The 17,111-nt window shown below is 34.6% G+C and overlaps 2 protein-coding genes across 4 annotated transcripts; one reads left to right on the top strand and one right to left on the bottom strand.

Moving 5' to 3' along the window:
* Window positions 1-138: 138 nt before the first annotated feature.
* Window positions 139-12,641, top strand: LOC124175895. 3 transcript variants are annotated; one of them, XM_046556509.1, is made up of 15 exons: window positions 139-591; window positions 4,355-4,496; window positions 5,674-5,870; window positions 5,981-6,122; window positions 6,230-6,326; window positions 6,612-6,800; window positions 6,922-7,074; window positions 7,176-7,434; window positions 7,527-7,787; window positions 7,872-8,079; window positions 8,171-8,358; window positions 8,445-8,725; window positions 9,166-9,495; window positions 10,331-10,513; window positions 10,595-12,641. In XM_046556509.1, exons 2-15 carry the CDS (start codon window positions 4,366-4,368, stop codon window positions 10,751-10,753), a joined length of 2,778 nt encoding a protein of 925 aa, XP_046412465.1. In that variant the 5' UTR covers window positions 139-591; window positions 4,355-4,365; the 3' UTR covers window positions 10,754-12,641. The 3 variants fall into 3 exon arrangements, with proteins under 3 accessions (XP_046412465.1, XP_046412463.1, XP_046412466.1); XM_046556507.1 differs by having other exon boundaries at window positions 8,433-8,725; XM_046556510.1 differs by lacking the exon at window positions 9,166-9,495 and having other exon boundaries at window positions 141-591.
* LOC124175901 (COP9 signalosome complex subunit 6) lies at window positions 12,387-16,889 on the bottom strand. The gene is made up of 5 exons (XM_046556529.1): window positions 16,518-16,889; window positions 16,015-16,298; window positions 13,461-13,626; window positions 12,968-13,161; window positions 12,387-12,815 (listed from the first exon to the last, which is right to left on the bottom strand). Exons 1-5 carry the CDS (start codon window positions 16,726-16,728, stop codon window positions 12,675-12,677), a joined length of 996 nt encoding a protein of 331 aa, XP_046412485.1. The 5' UTR covers window positions 16,729-16,889; the 3' UTR covers window positions 12,387-12,674.
* Window positions 16,890-17,111: the final 222 nt, after the last annotated feature.

The raw sequence follows: 17,111 nt of genomic DNA, 5'->3' as shown, positions 1-17,111 counted from the left end.
TAAAGAAACCGTCACACTGGATGGACGTGGGAGAAAAATTGTATAGTATAGGTAAGGCTAGGACGCCGACGTCGTTCTATAAATAGCGTCGCGACGCCCGACGTCGATTGTGGTATCCAACTGAACTAAGATCCGCTACACCGCCGCGCCACTATCAGAACTCGTCGTTAGTACCGCGGTCAGATTCAGCGGGTGGAAAAGAATCATTTAATACATTGAAAACGAGAAAATCACAAACGGGAAGTATCGTGACGTTTTTTTTTTGTGAAAATCGCAACGGCATTATTGATTTAAAAATGTGACAATTAATGTCGGCCAAGCTACGAGTGGAACGCTTTAAAGACTGCCGTCCCCTCTGAAATCAGATCAGTGATAAAATAGTGGTGGAGGTTCGTTATATTACAAAAGCGTTGAATATGTGGTGGCTAGACTGTGTTACGTTGGACTTAAACGTCAATACTCACGAGCCGGGTGAAGTTCCTGAAACCTCGACTACTGGGCGATAAAACATCTCACGAATTCTGAAATTATCCTCGATTCTCACCCTGTTACGTAGAATACGACTTAACTTATCGACATTAAATAAAAAAGGTGAGCTTGCGAATTGCCGCCGGTGGTTCGGTCGGTAACACAGGTATCCTCATGCTAATTTGATACCGCGAGGTCGCATATGCTGCTTGTGTGGGCGTTTTAAACGCGAACTTCTTACGCTTAAATTTTACGATGTAGGATGGAGTAATGGCGCTGGCGGGTTCGCGGGGGAACTCCCTAATTCCGAAACGTGGTTTTAATAATAGACGTGCATCAAACGCAAAAATAGAATTTACATTAAAACGCTCGCAGGTCTCGCCAGCCAAACTTTGGTCCCGTGATGTTCGGACCTGATTTACTCTTGTCAGTTACCAGTCGAATACAGCGCCTAATATTCTAATAATTCCAGTAGTAGACCAAGGATCATGACATCAAAATAAAATCGGTTAACGGTACTTGATTTTTCAAAAAATGAAATACGACTCCCAGCATTTAAGAATGACAATTCGCTAAAAATAGTCTCGACCTGAAACCAGTTGAGAATTGAATTTCTGGAAAATATTAATTTCGTGTATTTCTCTGAATACGAAATCTTTGAAATATCCTATAAACCAATTTTATTTTCTTTATTTAGCACGTAACTCTACAGCGGAACATGCGTGCGCTAATAATCGAAAACGGTTTAGCGTATATTAGTATAAATTAACGATGTGTTGAATTTCTTGAAGGCTTTGGGTTAAAATAAATTGAAAAGAATTGATTCTGCATTAAAATGAAAATTTAGATAGCTTTGAAAAACGGATCAGACTAATTCCATTTCATATACTGAACCCGTCACTTTACATCGTAAATTTTCCAAATATAACTGTGTTTAAAAATGCGGAAAATTTATGGGGAAACTTGCATTATTTATCGAATCCATAATGATCATTCTAATAACAGGAGGGAAGTCATTAATGACAACCGCCTTACTAAACGGTCTCTAACAATTTGTTAATCGTCAATCAGCTTATTCGTTATAATGTCAATACTGGTCAAAGTAACAAGATATTTCCGGATTTAGGATCCCTATTTCCCCGGGCTGAATCTTTCGGGCACTAGGCCAAAAGCAAAACCGTTTCTCCTTCACCTCTCTTCTCGAGCCTCTCTTTGCCGACTGTTCATATGCATGTACACATATGCAAAGTTATTAAACAAATCTTTTTACCGCGAAATTTTAGACATATTTCCGATTATCGCAGAGGTGTAGTCTGAGATATTTATACAAAGACTAAGCGTTATTTCGATTTATTTTTCCACGCGACTTGACTTCTATTGTTGAGCGTATTCAGATACTGTTTGGAAGCGAAATAGTAGACTTTCTTTCACGTTTTAGGCAAAAGTGAATACAAATCCGATAGTATCTGACAATTTATAACATTTTTGTACTCTACAACCACTTACTTATTATGAATTATTGAACTATGAAGATGATTAATTCCTCCTTCTTCGAATATCGTCTATTAAACTGAAATAAAAAAATCGTCGATTCGAACATTCTTAAGAACTAGGTTAAAAAGTTCAGCGATCATTCAGTAAAATGAATGAACCGTAATTACGATAGTAATTTTCACAATTAAAATCGAATAATTTAATTGTTGCAACTCTTATTTGGTTGTTCTGATTAAATCCATTTAGTTAAAGAAGGTTGGAGATGCGTTTAAATGCATGCTATTGATAGAAGTAACGAAATATATCGTTGTTTTGTATAAATAAAATGGTTGAATTAAATAAACTTGAAGTTATAGAAATTATTGACATGTATGGTTCAGTAACAAAAATCGTTGAATCGAATTAAGGCACCTCCGGTTATTCAATTCTAACTTAGATTTCATTGAATCCTGGCAATTTAATTAACAAGATCATTTCTAAAAATTAACGACAGAGACAGATGAATTCGTTTTTCCGGTCAAATCGCAAATGCGATCGTGCATGTGGAACAATGAAAGAAAATTACTTTGAAAATAATCGTTTTGATTCGAATCAGCCACTCAGTTCCATTCACCATGAACAGTTTCGTTTATTCAAATTCGCAAATGAATTCATGAAATTGGGAATACTTTTTTAGGCGTGAACGTTTGTAAACTAGAATGTCTTGCACGTTTGCCTTCGCAAAAAACGTCGGGTTGAGAAAAAAAAATAATATAACCACCTTGTAGACATGTTTTGTCGTGAATTCTTCACTTTTGTATTCTGCTAGTTAATGCACTGTACTTTCAAACACAACGTTATATCATTAAAATGCAATTTTTGCGAATTTTTCTATCATTGTCAATCACGTGTATCAATGTACGAGTTACTCATATAGGCAAGATTTCGGATGAACCACTGAACCGATTTGATTAAAATTTGTAAAGTATGCTGTTCTTATCGAGACGACGTTCCAAAAAACTTTTCAACCTATTCCCACTTCCGGTTGCAAAATTGCAGACGTTAGCTCTGAAATTTTCCGAGAATTATATTATTAATTTCAAACAATAATTTCAATAGTGAGAGCAGGATTTAGTAGGATCAAAAAGAATTTTTTCGTCCCAAGACTTTATTCTCTCAATGTAGAAATAAAAGTGAGTGTTCGCGAACACTGATTGATGAATCGTCACGGCAGCAGTGCGATAAGTTTCATGTAATGAGTAATTTTCGACTGGAATTAAGATATATGAATGAACTTATCTACTTCTCCTGTGTATCCCCGAATAAAACAATTAATTGAAACCGATTGAAATTTACTGTTGAAATTGATTATTTCAATCGGGTTTTGTAATTACTTGAATACTAATATTCCATCAATAAAATTCAACGTAATTAAAGTTGGTTAGTATCTGACTCTAAGTCGTTCCTTCCTGTACATTTTCTACTCCAAAGCTCCAAACAGAGCTTTATCCATTTGTGTTATTCTTTTCAATCGGTTTTCTTGACATATCCATTGTATTTATGCATAAGAATAAAACCGCATTTGGTGTTACTGGAGTCAATTCTTTACTCGTTAAACCTGCAGCTGCATTGAAAATAAAACAACTATGAAAAATGGAAGTAGTCAGTACAATTTCTGCTTTCGATCTGAAGCGAAAACTTAATATTTTTTAAGGAATCGAAAAAAAAGAGAGGAGAGAGGGAAAATTTTTTTTCTGATACATATATGTATATTAGGGTGGTTCTTATTTGGGGGTCGGAAAAATTTTCATGTCGTTTTTATAACCAATTATTTCGTTTTGTATGACTTTGGTATAAATTGAAAAACGGATTTGAATTTGCTTATAATGATAGGCACATACCCTGAAAATTTCAAAATTTTATAATTATTGTTGCCTTACATATAAGCCTAATAAAAATGATGATATTAAGCTTACATATATATACATAAAAACAAATATACTATAAAATTATAATAACATTTTGTAATTTCCAGGGTTTTCAAGTTTCAAATCGGTCCTTCAATTTATACCAAAGTCATACGAAACGAAATAACTGGTTATAAAATCTACATATATAATTTTACATTTAAAACTTTCGGAGCTTAGAGGTATGTCTTCCAATTGACGTAGAGGCTTCAAACTTATGCAGATTTTTTTTCAATGATTTGGAACAGATTTGTGGGGCGTACCAGGGAAAATTTTTCCCACCCCCAAATAAGGACCACCATATATGTATATATATATATATATATTAAACAAAGTTGTCTGACACCAATGGTCTGACAAAATAAATTATTTATAGAATTACAAGAAACTTGTGGGATGAGAAAATTGTTACAATTAATTACTTACTGTTTTTATTTTATGTTCAGAGGCCAATATCATGGCGCTAGTCATGCTGCCTTGTGATCTGCCGTGGTGGGCAACAGTTGTTAAACAGCTGGATTTAGTTGCAGATGCTAAAAACTCTGAACAACTCTTAGATGCGATGCATCAACTACACGACATGTGCAAGTACGTGGTATCGGTTTTATATATGTATTTTTGTAGACATAAAACCATGACTTTAATGTTGAATATGCACATAATTGCTTTTCGCGATATCAGTAAATATGATTTTTTTTCTACCTTAATCGCTCTAGTATTATTTAAACTTATTTTGTTTCATATTTGGAGACTATTCTTTAGTATTCTATTCTCTTCGCCACGAGCATGTCTTTCTGTAATTATAATTTTTTTTTTCTATTAAATTTAAAAAAGTCGTAAATTTTTGACACCAAATGGAATTTCCCCTTCACATCCAGTCTTGTTTATAAAATGTAACGAATGAAAAAAATCGGATCACGACGAAGAGGATGGACTATCCAAGAATACCGTCATCAAATTCGAAATCAACCAGTTGGGCCATTTTTGAGAGATCGTGGGCACTGCAAAACATGTCACAATGCTTCAAACAACCCTCAATCAAATCGAATTATTGGATGTCAAAATATTAATTCCCAAAATTCATTCACTCACGTTTTCAGCTTTCTATTCGGATTATTAAATTATAAGCTCAGCGATTAAAATGTAACGAATATTGAGGTCCAGTTTTATAATTATGGATTTTCTTTAAAAATTTTAATATTTAGCTTCGCCACTGTCAGTTTCAATAAGATTCCACACCCAGCAAACTCACGATTAGATATTAAAGAATATCGTGGAATAGGATTCAGAAATACGATTCATCATATCATTTTGTATCGTGTTTATAAATCCCATTTTACAATATTCCATCAGAATATTTCATCTCGTACCAAACTTTTCCAGATAGGGTATTTACACTATGTTTGGCAATGATCTCATTAAAAGTAAACTTTGTGTGGGTTCGGTATTACGTTATGCCTAATTTTGCATTGGGTTGATGATAAAGTTAGCCCAGTAGATATAATTTAACTCATACAAGTGATAAACTTAAGTAAATAATGAAAGTAAAGATTTTTTCATCAAGTGCCCAACAAGCTCCGAAATGTTGTATAGCACATAATGGCCACTGCCAAAAAAAGTAGGTTACTTATGCCTATTTAAAACTTTGTTCAGGTCAAGGACAAAACTCTCCATTTTTATACCAAATAATATCTGTCGTGCTGGTAGAAAAAACTGCAGCTGAAAATTGAAGATAAAAAATATACATAATTTGTAAATTTTTTAGCATAAGTTTGGATCCTGACGAGGATGTTCAAGACCCAAACTTGTTTACCGAACTGGCAAAATTCATTGATGAGGACTTGACAATTGCGGAACGAGAAAAGATTTTCACCAAAACAATACCCCGGCTGGTCCAACTTGCAAAGTCTCTCAAGTCCACCAAACCTCCACAAGGATTACATTTCAGCCTACAGCAACAAAGTGAGTCAATTCAAAAGAATACTGTGTAAACTGTTTTTTAAAACCATGATTAAAAACTTTCCCAATAGTTTGCTGATAAATTTTGACCTAATAGTATATTCTCCTTTCAGCTGACAACATTGAGTACAGTTACAAGTTTGTTTCATCACTTATAGCAAATGCATTTTTTTCAACCTACCCGAAAAGGACAAAAAAAACTCATCCCACATTACAAGATTTTAACTTTACTAACTTCTTCAAACACCTTCACATGTGAGTTGAATCGTATGTATACACATATAATATTTATGTACTTTCTGTACTAGCAATGCGGATTTGAACGAATTCCTTATGCTAATTCATTTTTTGTCATTTATCAGAAACAGTCAGAAGGCGAAGTTGAGAAGTATATTTGCCTACTTTGATTTCTTGGATGAGGAATCGGCACTTGATGGGAAACTCGTAGTTTCCAGACAGGTTTGAACGAAAACTTTTTATTTATCTTCTCTTCAAGCTCCAGCTGAGAAAAAGTCTTGCAAATATGGTGAAAATAGTTTGACGCCTTACCGTAGGATCAGACGTTCATCATACGATTAATAAACAGTGAAAACTGTTTTACCCTTCTAATGAATTGTGACTAATAAAATTTGAGTAAAAAAAAGTCACAAGACGCTGTTTGGTTTTGTAATAGAGAAATTGGATGAGTCACCGATGAAACGCATGATCCATGACGCATGATTCACGGCTTGCAATCCTCTTCAGGTGATGACTTCAAAACAGTGGCTGACGATTGAAGACTGGCTAGAGAGCAGCGTTCCTCTTTGCCCTCTGACCATTCGTCACGAAGGGAGAGTTGAGAGGGCTGAAGCCAATTTGTTACATGTATGCTTCACCAGCGCACGACTTGGCGGCGGAGTTCTAAGCAACGAAGTAAATCAAGAAAGTATTCAAGTAAGCAATTTCCGGGAAACGGTAAATTCTTTAAGAATGCCTTGAGAGCTTGTGTTCACCTATTGTCAATGCTGTAGAAGAGTCGGGCGTGTGCATAACAAAGTTAAAATAACTGTCTCAGATGGCAACGCATCCAGAACTTTTGGCTACATTGCTATCAGTTGAAGCATTGGAAGACAATGAGATTCTGATAGTAGAAGGGGCCAGACACATTTCTAGAATAGGTGACCCAAAACATAGATCAACCTTTGAGAGTATACCAAAGCCAAATATGGTAAGCACAGCATAGATTGATCGAAATTCGAACTACACTCCAATCAAGATTGAAAACTGATATCAAAAAATTATGTATGTGATTCAGTCAACTTATTGTAGGTAACAATATGTTGTATGGATGCAGAGGACTATTCAACTATGCCATTGACACAGTACGAGGAAGACAATGTCTTACGAGAAATGAACAAATCTTTGTTGGGATTCAGGCAAAGACACGTTCCCACAAGCCCTACCGATCCTGTCAAATTAGAACCAGATCCAGGAGCTCGAAGGCTATCACCTATCGGAGAAAGTTTCAGCAGTACCCCACCTGAGGCTGAAGAAAAGCCCATAGAAACATGTAATAATAACATAAAAGGTAAAATCGAATCAACTTCATCACTGATTCAAGTATTAAGAAATAAGTATTTATAATGTTACAGAATATCAATCGTAATTCATATTTTGTAGCACCAATAAATAAGGAATCAATCATATCTAATGAGATCGAGGTGAGAACAAGACCCAACGGTAAATCTGTTCGGTCCCCAAGCCCTGTTAATACAACAGGCTGCAGCAATAGGAGGGGTCGATTTATTGTTCTTGGTTCAAGCGGCGAGGTTTTACCTGTAACGAGAAAGTCTCTGGGTCAAATGTCAGTTTACAGCAGTTGCAACAGCCAGAGTACTGATAGTTTTCACAGTGCAAAAGAAACTATTGAAGAGGAACAAGGTAAAGGGGGAAATATATTTTAAACCTATACTAGGCCAAATAAACTAATGAAAACTCTGTTTAATACTGATTAATATCAATCAGAGGAAGACGAGGAACAAAAATTAACAAGGCGATACAGCACGCAGTTAGACACACTGGAACGTAGAGGGACATTTGCTCAGAGGTTGAAAGATGCACTAAGACGTGAAAGTACTGCGACAGGAACAACTTCTTCAATTTCATCAGTAGAGAGTAGTTATGCTGTTGGTATAAGTGTGGCTGGGAGTCATGTTGGCGATGAAGATATTAAGTAAGATTGCTTTGGCTAGACGATTTTCCATATAATCGACTTGATGAATTGTTGATGAAATTGTTTATCATCTTGCCGGTTTTTTGTTCAGAGTCAAAAGAGGCGGATCAAGAGGTTTTGTTCTAAGAGATGATACAGTGGACGAAGACTTTTTAAAAGAATCATTGGAGGCTGAGCAGAAGTGGCTTGGAAGATTTCGACAAAGTCAACATCCAATGCTGCAAAGAAGAGACACTAATGCCAGTAGCAAGTACAGTTTCAGTACAGAGTACAGCTCAGGTAGGAAATTAATGATTGTAAAAATTTTTCATTCCATCTTATTGTCTTCGTTTGATCAAACATCATACCATCAGAATTTTCGTCAGAACTTGAAGAAGTTTATGAACAACTGTCGAAGTGGCTAGAAGATCCAATAGTTGCTGATGAAAACCGCGAACTGGATGCTAGAGATAGGGCTGTTGTGAGATTCGCTGGTTCGTTACTCAAGAGAGCGCTCAGTGAATCATTTGCTGGAGTTCCTGTCCAGGAGGGAGAGCCGCAAGCTTTAATTGGTTCCGAAGATGTACAACAGAGGCACAAACTTGCTTTAGCAGTCAGAAGCTTAAGTTTAGAGCTTGCACGTCACAAGCACAAAAGACAACAATCGGTAGGACGGTTATTATATTAGTGTGGCTATCTCTGGTGAAAACATTTCTCTGAATCTCATCGAAAATCTACAAGATCTGATCTGACGCACTCTCTTTCTGAGGAATTGCAGATGAAAATTTTTCACCAGGGATATATTATCGCTTCTGAATATAGAGTTAGAGTCTCATGTAAACATTAAAGAGACAGTTTTTGGTTGCGATTGAATAAATAATCATGAAAAAAGCATGAGCAAAGCTTGGTTTCACGTAATATAGAATCAGAGACAGATTTTTACAAATAAACATACAATACATGAGCTAATTGAGAATCTGTATGTCATAACAAGATTCTACGCATAAATTCATCACCGTGATGAAGGTATGTTACTAACAACATCAATATCACAATATAACGTCACACAAAACCTCTAGCAATTCTTCCAGAGTTAAAAATCTGCAGGTTTCCGAAGGTGAGTACCACACAAATTATGAAGATGCTCTGAGTGAAGATCCGAGTATTGCCAAAGACGTGCGATCATCCCAGCGCAGGAAGCTATGGGTGATTTCTTTTACATCTGAAGTGAGACAGACCCTGGTCGATGACAAGGCAACAATATCCCTGCCGCTAAATGTAGTAGCAGAAATCAATATGGACAAACCAATGAACGAAGAAGGGAAACTAGCAGAAAGTTACCAAATCGAATGTGTATCACAAAGTTTAGGACAAGAATCGAGCACACAGGAAGCCATGGTGTTACCTGGGAGCAAAATTGCGACACCAGTAATCGATGTATGATTGAGTGGTGATTGTTGAGTGATGATCGATCAGCCAGACATTTAGTTTATCCTAAAATAGACGAATGTGTACTATGTATAATGGTAAAATAACAGTTTGTTTAATAGCAATTGCTATTAGAGCATAAATATCTTTCCCATTGACTAATCAATGTCTGGAATTGCTAGACTCTTTTTATTTTACACTATATCAATAACAAATTGATGTCATGTTTCGTAATTTGAAATTAATTCACGTTTGTATACTGAGAGTTACAATGACTAACACATCTGTCTCTTATTCTATCTTATACGTGTTCTTCTTCGTTTTTCATAAAAGCTTTATAATGTTTTAATAACTAATACGCTTTACCAACATTTATTAATCATATATTACAGCCTATTTTGTTAATATATCTACAGAAAATGTTGCTACACGGATGTTCTCAGGCTAATGTCTGCAAAACTAGTCGAGGTGATATTCAAATTGTAAGCATGTAGATTAAAAGGTTGCTAAGTGAAATTTTGAGACACAATGGCTGATAAATTTAGAACAAAATGTAGAATGTAGGGTTTAAAAATACAGACCTCTATTTCGCAACAAATTATATCTATGAAGAGTCGTTTGATCTATCATTCTAGAATATACATGCAAACAATTGTGATTTCAAGTTGTTGGAAAATGTTTGCTGATTTTGATGCTTGCGACTTCAATTTTTATTGATGGGAAATTCCAAAATTATTCCACCACTGTTTCAACAATTTCTCAATCAAAATTACTTTTGTGTTCTTGTTTTATACACCACACATTCACAGTGGAAACGTGAATATCTCTCTATTTCAAATTTCAGGTGCCCAGAGAAAGCAGTCCGCAAGCTGGTGGCTTATTGCCAGTTGTGACTGGTAATTGGGGTTGCGGTTCGAGATTAAAAGGTGATCATCAACTAAAACTAGTCATACAATGGCTGGCGGCGTCTCTTGCAGGTGTTCCTAGACTAATCTACTACACATCAGGACATCCTAGCCTATCAAAGGTGAAATGAAAAAATGGTGTGGCAAGTATTATTGAAGTTTAAAAATTTGGCACACTTTGTTGATTAATATAATTTTTTTAGTTGGACACGGTAAGTAGGGTATTGGTTGACAGACACTGGACAGTTGGAGATCTTGCTACAGCAACTTTGAGATTTGCAGTAAAGACAATAGAGGAAAGAATTGAAGGAAGAAATAGCCTTTTCGAAGAATTAATTGGAATGGATAAACCGAGCCCTTAGCCCAACACTATGCTGTCTGTTCTAGTGGATGTTTTAGCCACTATGATCGAGGATAGCTTACGAATCGAATAAGATGTTATAAGTGATTAGAACAAGCAAACATTGTTTTAAAATACTAGTTGCAAATTGGGGGCTCATTATTTTCAGTTCAAGTTTTTTTCTCAGGCTTTAACGATAATATCGTAGAATTTACAAACTAAAAGATGCCAACGATAAATAGAATGAGTTCTACAAATGATATAGTATTTGAAATCGAAGTGAAAAATTGCATATTGTTACTGATAAACGAGAATAAAAATTATTGAAACAATAGTAATATAACTTTGAGATAGGCGAAAACGGTTAACTAATCTATAAGGTCATAGAAATTAAGATCTAAGAAAAATATTTTCAGTTACAATTTTAACGATTCTCTTTAACTGATTTGTTTGTACATAACGATGAAGAATTATTTGAGCAAGACAAATAATTGATAGTTTGAAAAAACACGAATCGCAAATAGTGTGAAGTAAATAGCGTGACTTTTATATCACAAACTAAATAGCATATCACAGTTCAATAAGGGAAGAGAGATGAAATCTCGAAACAAGATCAAATAATAATAGAATGCACAAATTGATTGATAAAATTATTTTTTCTAAATTAACAAGTAAAATCTTTAGTGAACAGTAAGTGAAGCGGGTCGTATGAAAAAGTATGAAGCTTGTAAAAGGCAATAATTAAAGAGGCACAATATACACATACATTATATGCTAAGTACTACATATATTTTGTACAGTAATATTTATAATAAACCAATACGAAATGTCAAAAAAAAAATAATAATAATAATAATAAAAACAATGAATAAAAGTGATTGAATTTTTAGAAAAAACTTTTAGACATGCTCTGTAGTGTTTCACTGTTGTGAACATATACGTAAGCTTTTATACAGAAGCACACGTTTGAAATAAAAAACCAATAATGCTAATTTTTGTCACTCTTCTGTAGTTTATTGATAGAAACGTTGAAGAAAAAACATAAAATTGAAGATATAAAATAAATTTAAATAATCATCGTTAGCAGTGTTTCACCATGTAAACGTGCCGATTGAAATAAGGTCTTCCATTATAAGAAAAGGATGCATGCAAGTATCGGATCTACATAAAATGAATAAATAAATATCTAAAAAACGTAATTACCTGCTCACAATAAAACGATATGACCATCGTTTCTCCCGGAATGTTAACGAAATTTTAAACCACATAATTAACATGTAACGTGTAAAAATGTATTATATATCGTAAATTAATTATTACCTACCATTGTAGATAGTGGGAATTAATAATAAATTTGTATGGCATTTAAATGTTGCGTTTATGTCGTTTATGTAAATATCTATATGTATATCAATTAGCTGCAACCGTTCGAAAAGCACACGGAAGTCATACGATGGTGCCATGTCGATGCCTCGCAAATTCAAAAAGAAAAAAAAAAAAAAAATTACCAGTAAGTAGATCAGCCCACCCTCCAGTTCTGAATTTATTCTTAAGTTTTAACCAAATTTCATCCAAAACTGTAGTTACCACCGATATTAGTTGACTTTTAAAATCTTGTGATAAATATAGGTATACACAGACTATACATATACATGTAAGTATAAATATTCGAATAGTTTTATTTAACAGTTATATCACATTACATCTTTCCTGTACAGGGTTACTGCAGTTGTTTATCATGAATGAACGATCTGCGCATGGTGTCTCATCATTATTGCATTTACTTATATATTGTAAATGTTGAATTATTAAAGGGGGTCTCTAAGCAATGACAAGATTTATGGGCTGTTGCGTATCGCAATGCTGAGGTTGAGTGTTAATAGCTTATGAGTTTAAGTTGAAACTATAAATCGAAGTAGAAAAAAGAGTTATTTAATTATTTGTTAAAAGAAGAGAGATCGCAAGCGACGGCCCATTCCTTGTCGGTCGTATAAAATGTTGAATTTGTTCGTAAATTGATTTATATCGTTGCATCCTTTTGTTATTATTCCAAGATACGTCACTAGACCAAAATCGTTGCATTGCTGAAAAAACAAAAATTGTAGAATTAGAATTTAATTCACACAAGAAACAAAAATTCGATTTGCAATAAACTCTTGTGTCTTTTTTAACTGATTGCCGCGTTTCTTTATCTTAATTATTAATTTTATTTTTTCTTAGAATAATTCTTACTTACGTTATAAAAGTCTGCTCGAAAGTTTGCACTATTTAAAACAGGTAATCGATGTCCCAGTGAGCATGCAGCTCGCAATACTTCGTGGTTCCCTTTCAATTCCCCGCTTTGAACGGCTTCAACGTATCTCAAAACAAGTTTAACCCTTGAATTCAGCATCTTAATTGCACTGTGTTGTGCAGTTAAATGTTCTGCCACTAAGAAATAGATGTACTATTATGTCCAGGCATTGATTAATCTTCTTACGATATCATAAAGGTCTGTTTACACTTTGAGACCAATACAGAGGAGCGTCAATATAAGCCTTGTCATTAGAAGCCTGTTCCCTTACATTTTCCCGTCATATACGTCATCAGGCTTTCCTCACCAATGCGGTTGTAGCAGCCAGCGTGCATAGCATTGCCTTGGTGAAGGGTCACTAGGGGCTGCACTAGTCTTGTAAGGACGAGGTAAGACTATAATGACGCTCCACTGTGAGTGCGAAATTATTTCTTACCCAATGAACTTTCGGCCTGATCGTTAGTGCACATTCTTGCTACATGATCGACTCCAATTCTTTCGGCTTCTTCCGTTGCTAATGTATATGTTAATGGCACAAATAGCATGGTGGCTTCGCCATTTACCAAATCGATCACAGACTCGTACATTGCAACAGATAATTGCTATGGAAAGGAAACGCTTTTTTGGTTTTTTATATTCTCCATATAAACTAAAATTGTATACAAAGAAGTATCAAACATATTGTTCACTGTGTATAGTAAAATTTATAATTAAAAATTGAGCCCCCTTTAAGAGGAATTTCTTCAAAGTGGAAGACGCGTTTTTACTACATTGACCTTACAATATGAATGGAATGATACCAAAAATATCTGAACACAGGATTTATCAATATATAGAAAAAATAGGCAAACTTCTCCAGACTGACTAAATTTAAAGCCAGCTAAAAATTTACCCAAGCACAGGTCACACTAGAAGATGCTATGGTAAAAAGCCGTGTGACCATAAAAAATACAGTTTCAATTTTCCTAACTTGCCTCAATTCTTTAGAATGAATATTTAATATTTCTGCGGACTGTTATACGTTCTCAGAACGTCATTGAAACCCTTCGTATGTCAGAATTTGGTTCAACATCGTAATATCTCTAGTTGACGTTTTGCGCGCAAATTTTTTCAGACTGTGCCACTGCTCGATATATGATTCTTGAAAGAGTAAAGATGCTAGTCAACTTATAAACAGCAGTTAAGATTTAATATCACTTTACTAAATCATAACTCTATTCCAGATTGTGTAATCACTTGTACTTTTATGTGGTTTATTTAGTTCGATCATACAATTTATGTACTGATTGATTATGATTCCAAATACTTATAGTATCAATATATATAAATATCAGTTTTGTTGTAAAATAACCATAAGAATCATATCGAAAATTAACGGCAAGCAAAAACAATTTCAATAAATTTTTGTTAGTGAACAATCATCATCATCTGTTATCCTATACATAATGCATAAAACCACAAAGGCTTACCGATATTGCTGTATAAGCATGTATACAGATGAGTAGAGTTAGCCCATAGGGGAAATTGAACGTTACTACATAAAAAATATATTACTTAATCCTCAATTAAATTCATACAACAAAGTGAATATTCCATATGAAAATAAAAATAATTCTATACTCCAGATTTGAATTATAATTTAATATTGTAATATTAAATCTTAACCGTTACTTATAAACTGAATAGCAACCTTACTCTTTCAAGAATCATATGCATAGCAGTTGCACAGCCTTAAAAAAAATGTTGTTCATTGACTAGAGATACAATGATGTTCGACTAAATTCTGAAAACAATGGTCTTGAACAAAATTGTGAGATACAATGTTTTTGAATCAAATTATTAAATATGATGTTGTTAATGTCGTTCTGCTCAGTAGTAAAATTTATACATATGAGGCATTCTATACCAACTTAACCAACATTGGACGCTTACCATTTCTAATCTTGTTTAAACATTTTTATGGAATTGTACCAAATCCATAACAGTACCCCGAATTTTTTCAGATTTTTTGGACTGAAAGTTGCTTTACTTGCGTTTTTTAAAATCAACATGTTTTTGACCTTAATTTAGAAATCTGAAAAGATTCTCAAAAATCATGTGTCAGACATTAAAATTTTTGAGCTTAAACCCTGAGTGGGTCGACATTCCCTTCTTATTTTTTTTCGAGATTTCTTGAAGAAAACTAATTGAAAAAAAAGAAGCAATTGTCATTCTTTTGTGAGAAATTTTCAGTCATTTGTTGGCAAAAATTTTAATATGTAACACGTACTATTTAAAAATTCTTAAGATTTTTTTAAACTCATTAATTGTTAACAATTTTTTCATTTGGAACAAAAATTTGGAATCTGAAAAAATTCTTAAAAATCCTGGGTTGTGTATAAAAATGTTTGAGCAGCGGCCCACAAAAGACTGACAATTGCATCTATTTTTTTTTTTTATTTAAGAAACTTAAAAAAGAGTAGAAGCAAATGCCAGCCTAATCCGGATCTAGGCTTAAAAATTTCGATACTTGACACAAGATGGTTGTGAATTTTTTGGCATATTTAAATTACGGCCAATGACATTTAGGTTTTCAAAAATCATAAGTAAACAAATTTACTCAGAAAAATCTGACCAAGGTCGGGATCCTGTTTTGGAGTTGGGACAATTCTATGAAAAGTTTTTGAACAAAATGACAAAAGGTGAGGTCTGGAAGTTGGTTAAGTTGGTGTGGAATATCCCATATATATCTTTGGGTACTGTACCCTAAGAAATTTCCTGAAATACTTAAAACATTTTCCAACTGTAAAATTTCCACAGTATGTATTGTGAGATTTTACAGATTTCCGACCATTGCTGCTTTTCTGCAATGTCATAAATTTCATTGTTTCTAGAACCTGCAGCACTATCTAGATCGTTGAATACACATTCTGTAATAATACAGTGATGGATTGGACATGTTTTGGAGCAGAAAATGTATGGAAAGAGATTGTTACATAGTAAACACTTACTTCTGTATGTTTACACCTCGGGTCTAACTTAAGTAGCACAGGACATTCGTTAATTTCGCATAGCTGTTTGTGTACCCTGATGTCTCTGTCTGTTGGGGCATCTCCTGTTGTGTACCACCCGAGAAAATCCATTTCACTAAACACCTGCTTGAACTGTTCTTCTTTCGTATTGTAGTAATCTCGATCAATGACAACATCGTCACCGATAGTTGTAAACAAGAGCTCGAAAGAATTCATTATCTCTATGTTGCGTCCCTTCTGTTTACCGATCAGTGCTCCGTAAACTGTAAGAATTAATAAATAATTAATACAAACACTATGCATTAGAGTGTAAATCATTCAGGTTTCAACATGCATCGTTCTCTTGTAATCGAACTTACAGAACTTTATTTGCGCATTATCGAATCATGTTAGATTAGGGTATATTCTGCCACCGTGATCATAGCACACCATAAACTGACTTCAGGACACTGAAGTAAAAAGTTGTATTCTATTACACTCACCCAGTTGATCAGAGCCTTCCTGTGCCCTGAGTCTCGTCCAATGTTCACTAACATTCATTATGACGAGGGGATGCAAACTGATTGACACTGAGCCGACAGTCCCAGACGAGGCCATCACGCTCTTCACGTTACTTGTGACTGGGGTTGTATCCATCGCGCTAACAACGTTGCTTTCTTCTACCTCCATTTCACTAAACGCCGGCTCGCTCATTTTGGTATATTTTTACGCTCAAACTAGCAAACACGACAGTTTTATCTATACTCTTTACTTACTGATGGCTGGTGGCTACAAAGGCGTAAATACTACAAAGTACCGTCTACGAGAGCCTGCGGCGAGTTGTGAAACAATCGTTGGTTTAGACCGTTGGGGGTTAACTGTGCTACCAATTTATAACTTTTGAAGCGCCCCGAGTCAGCCTAGTTACCACCCAGGGAACTAACGTAGTAATGTGTGCGCATGCCTGAACGCGGGAAAAGTCAAACGTTTTATACTGCGTACGAAACTACCTTATATATAAAATCTGTCAAAGTGAAGAATGTATAATTGTAGTGGTATAAAAGAAATATATATTATGATCGCATACGAATTCTGCC

The sequence above is a fragment of the Neodiprion fabricii genome, chromosome 2, assembly GCF_021155785.1.
Source record: "Neodiprion fabricii isolate iyNeoFabr1 chromosome 2, iyNeoFabr1.1, whole genome shotgun sequence".
NCBI lineage: Eukaryota > Metazoa > Arthropoda > Insecta > Hymenoptera > Diprionidae > Neodiprion > Neodiprion fabricii.
This window is presented reverse-complemented; position numbering and strand designations above follow the sequence as displayed.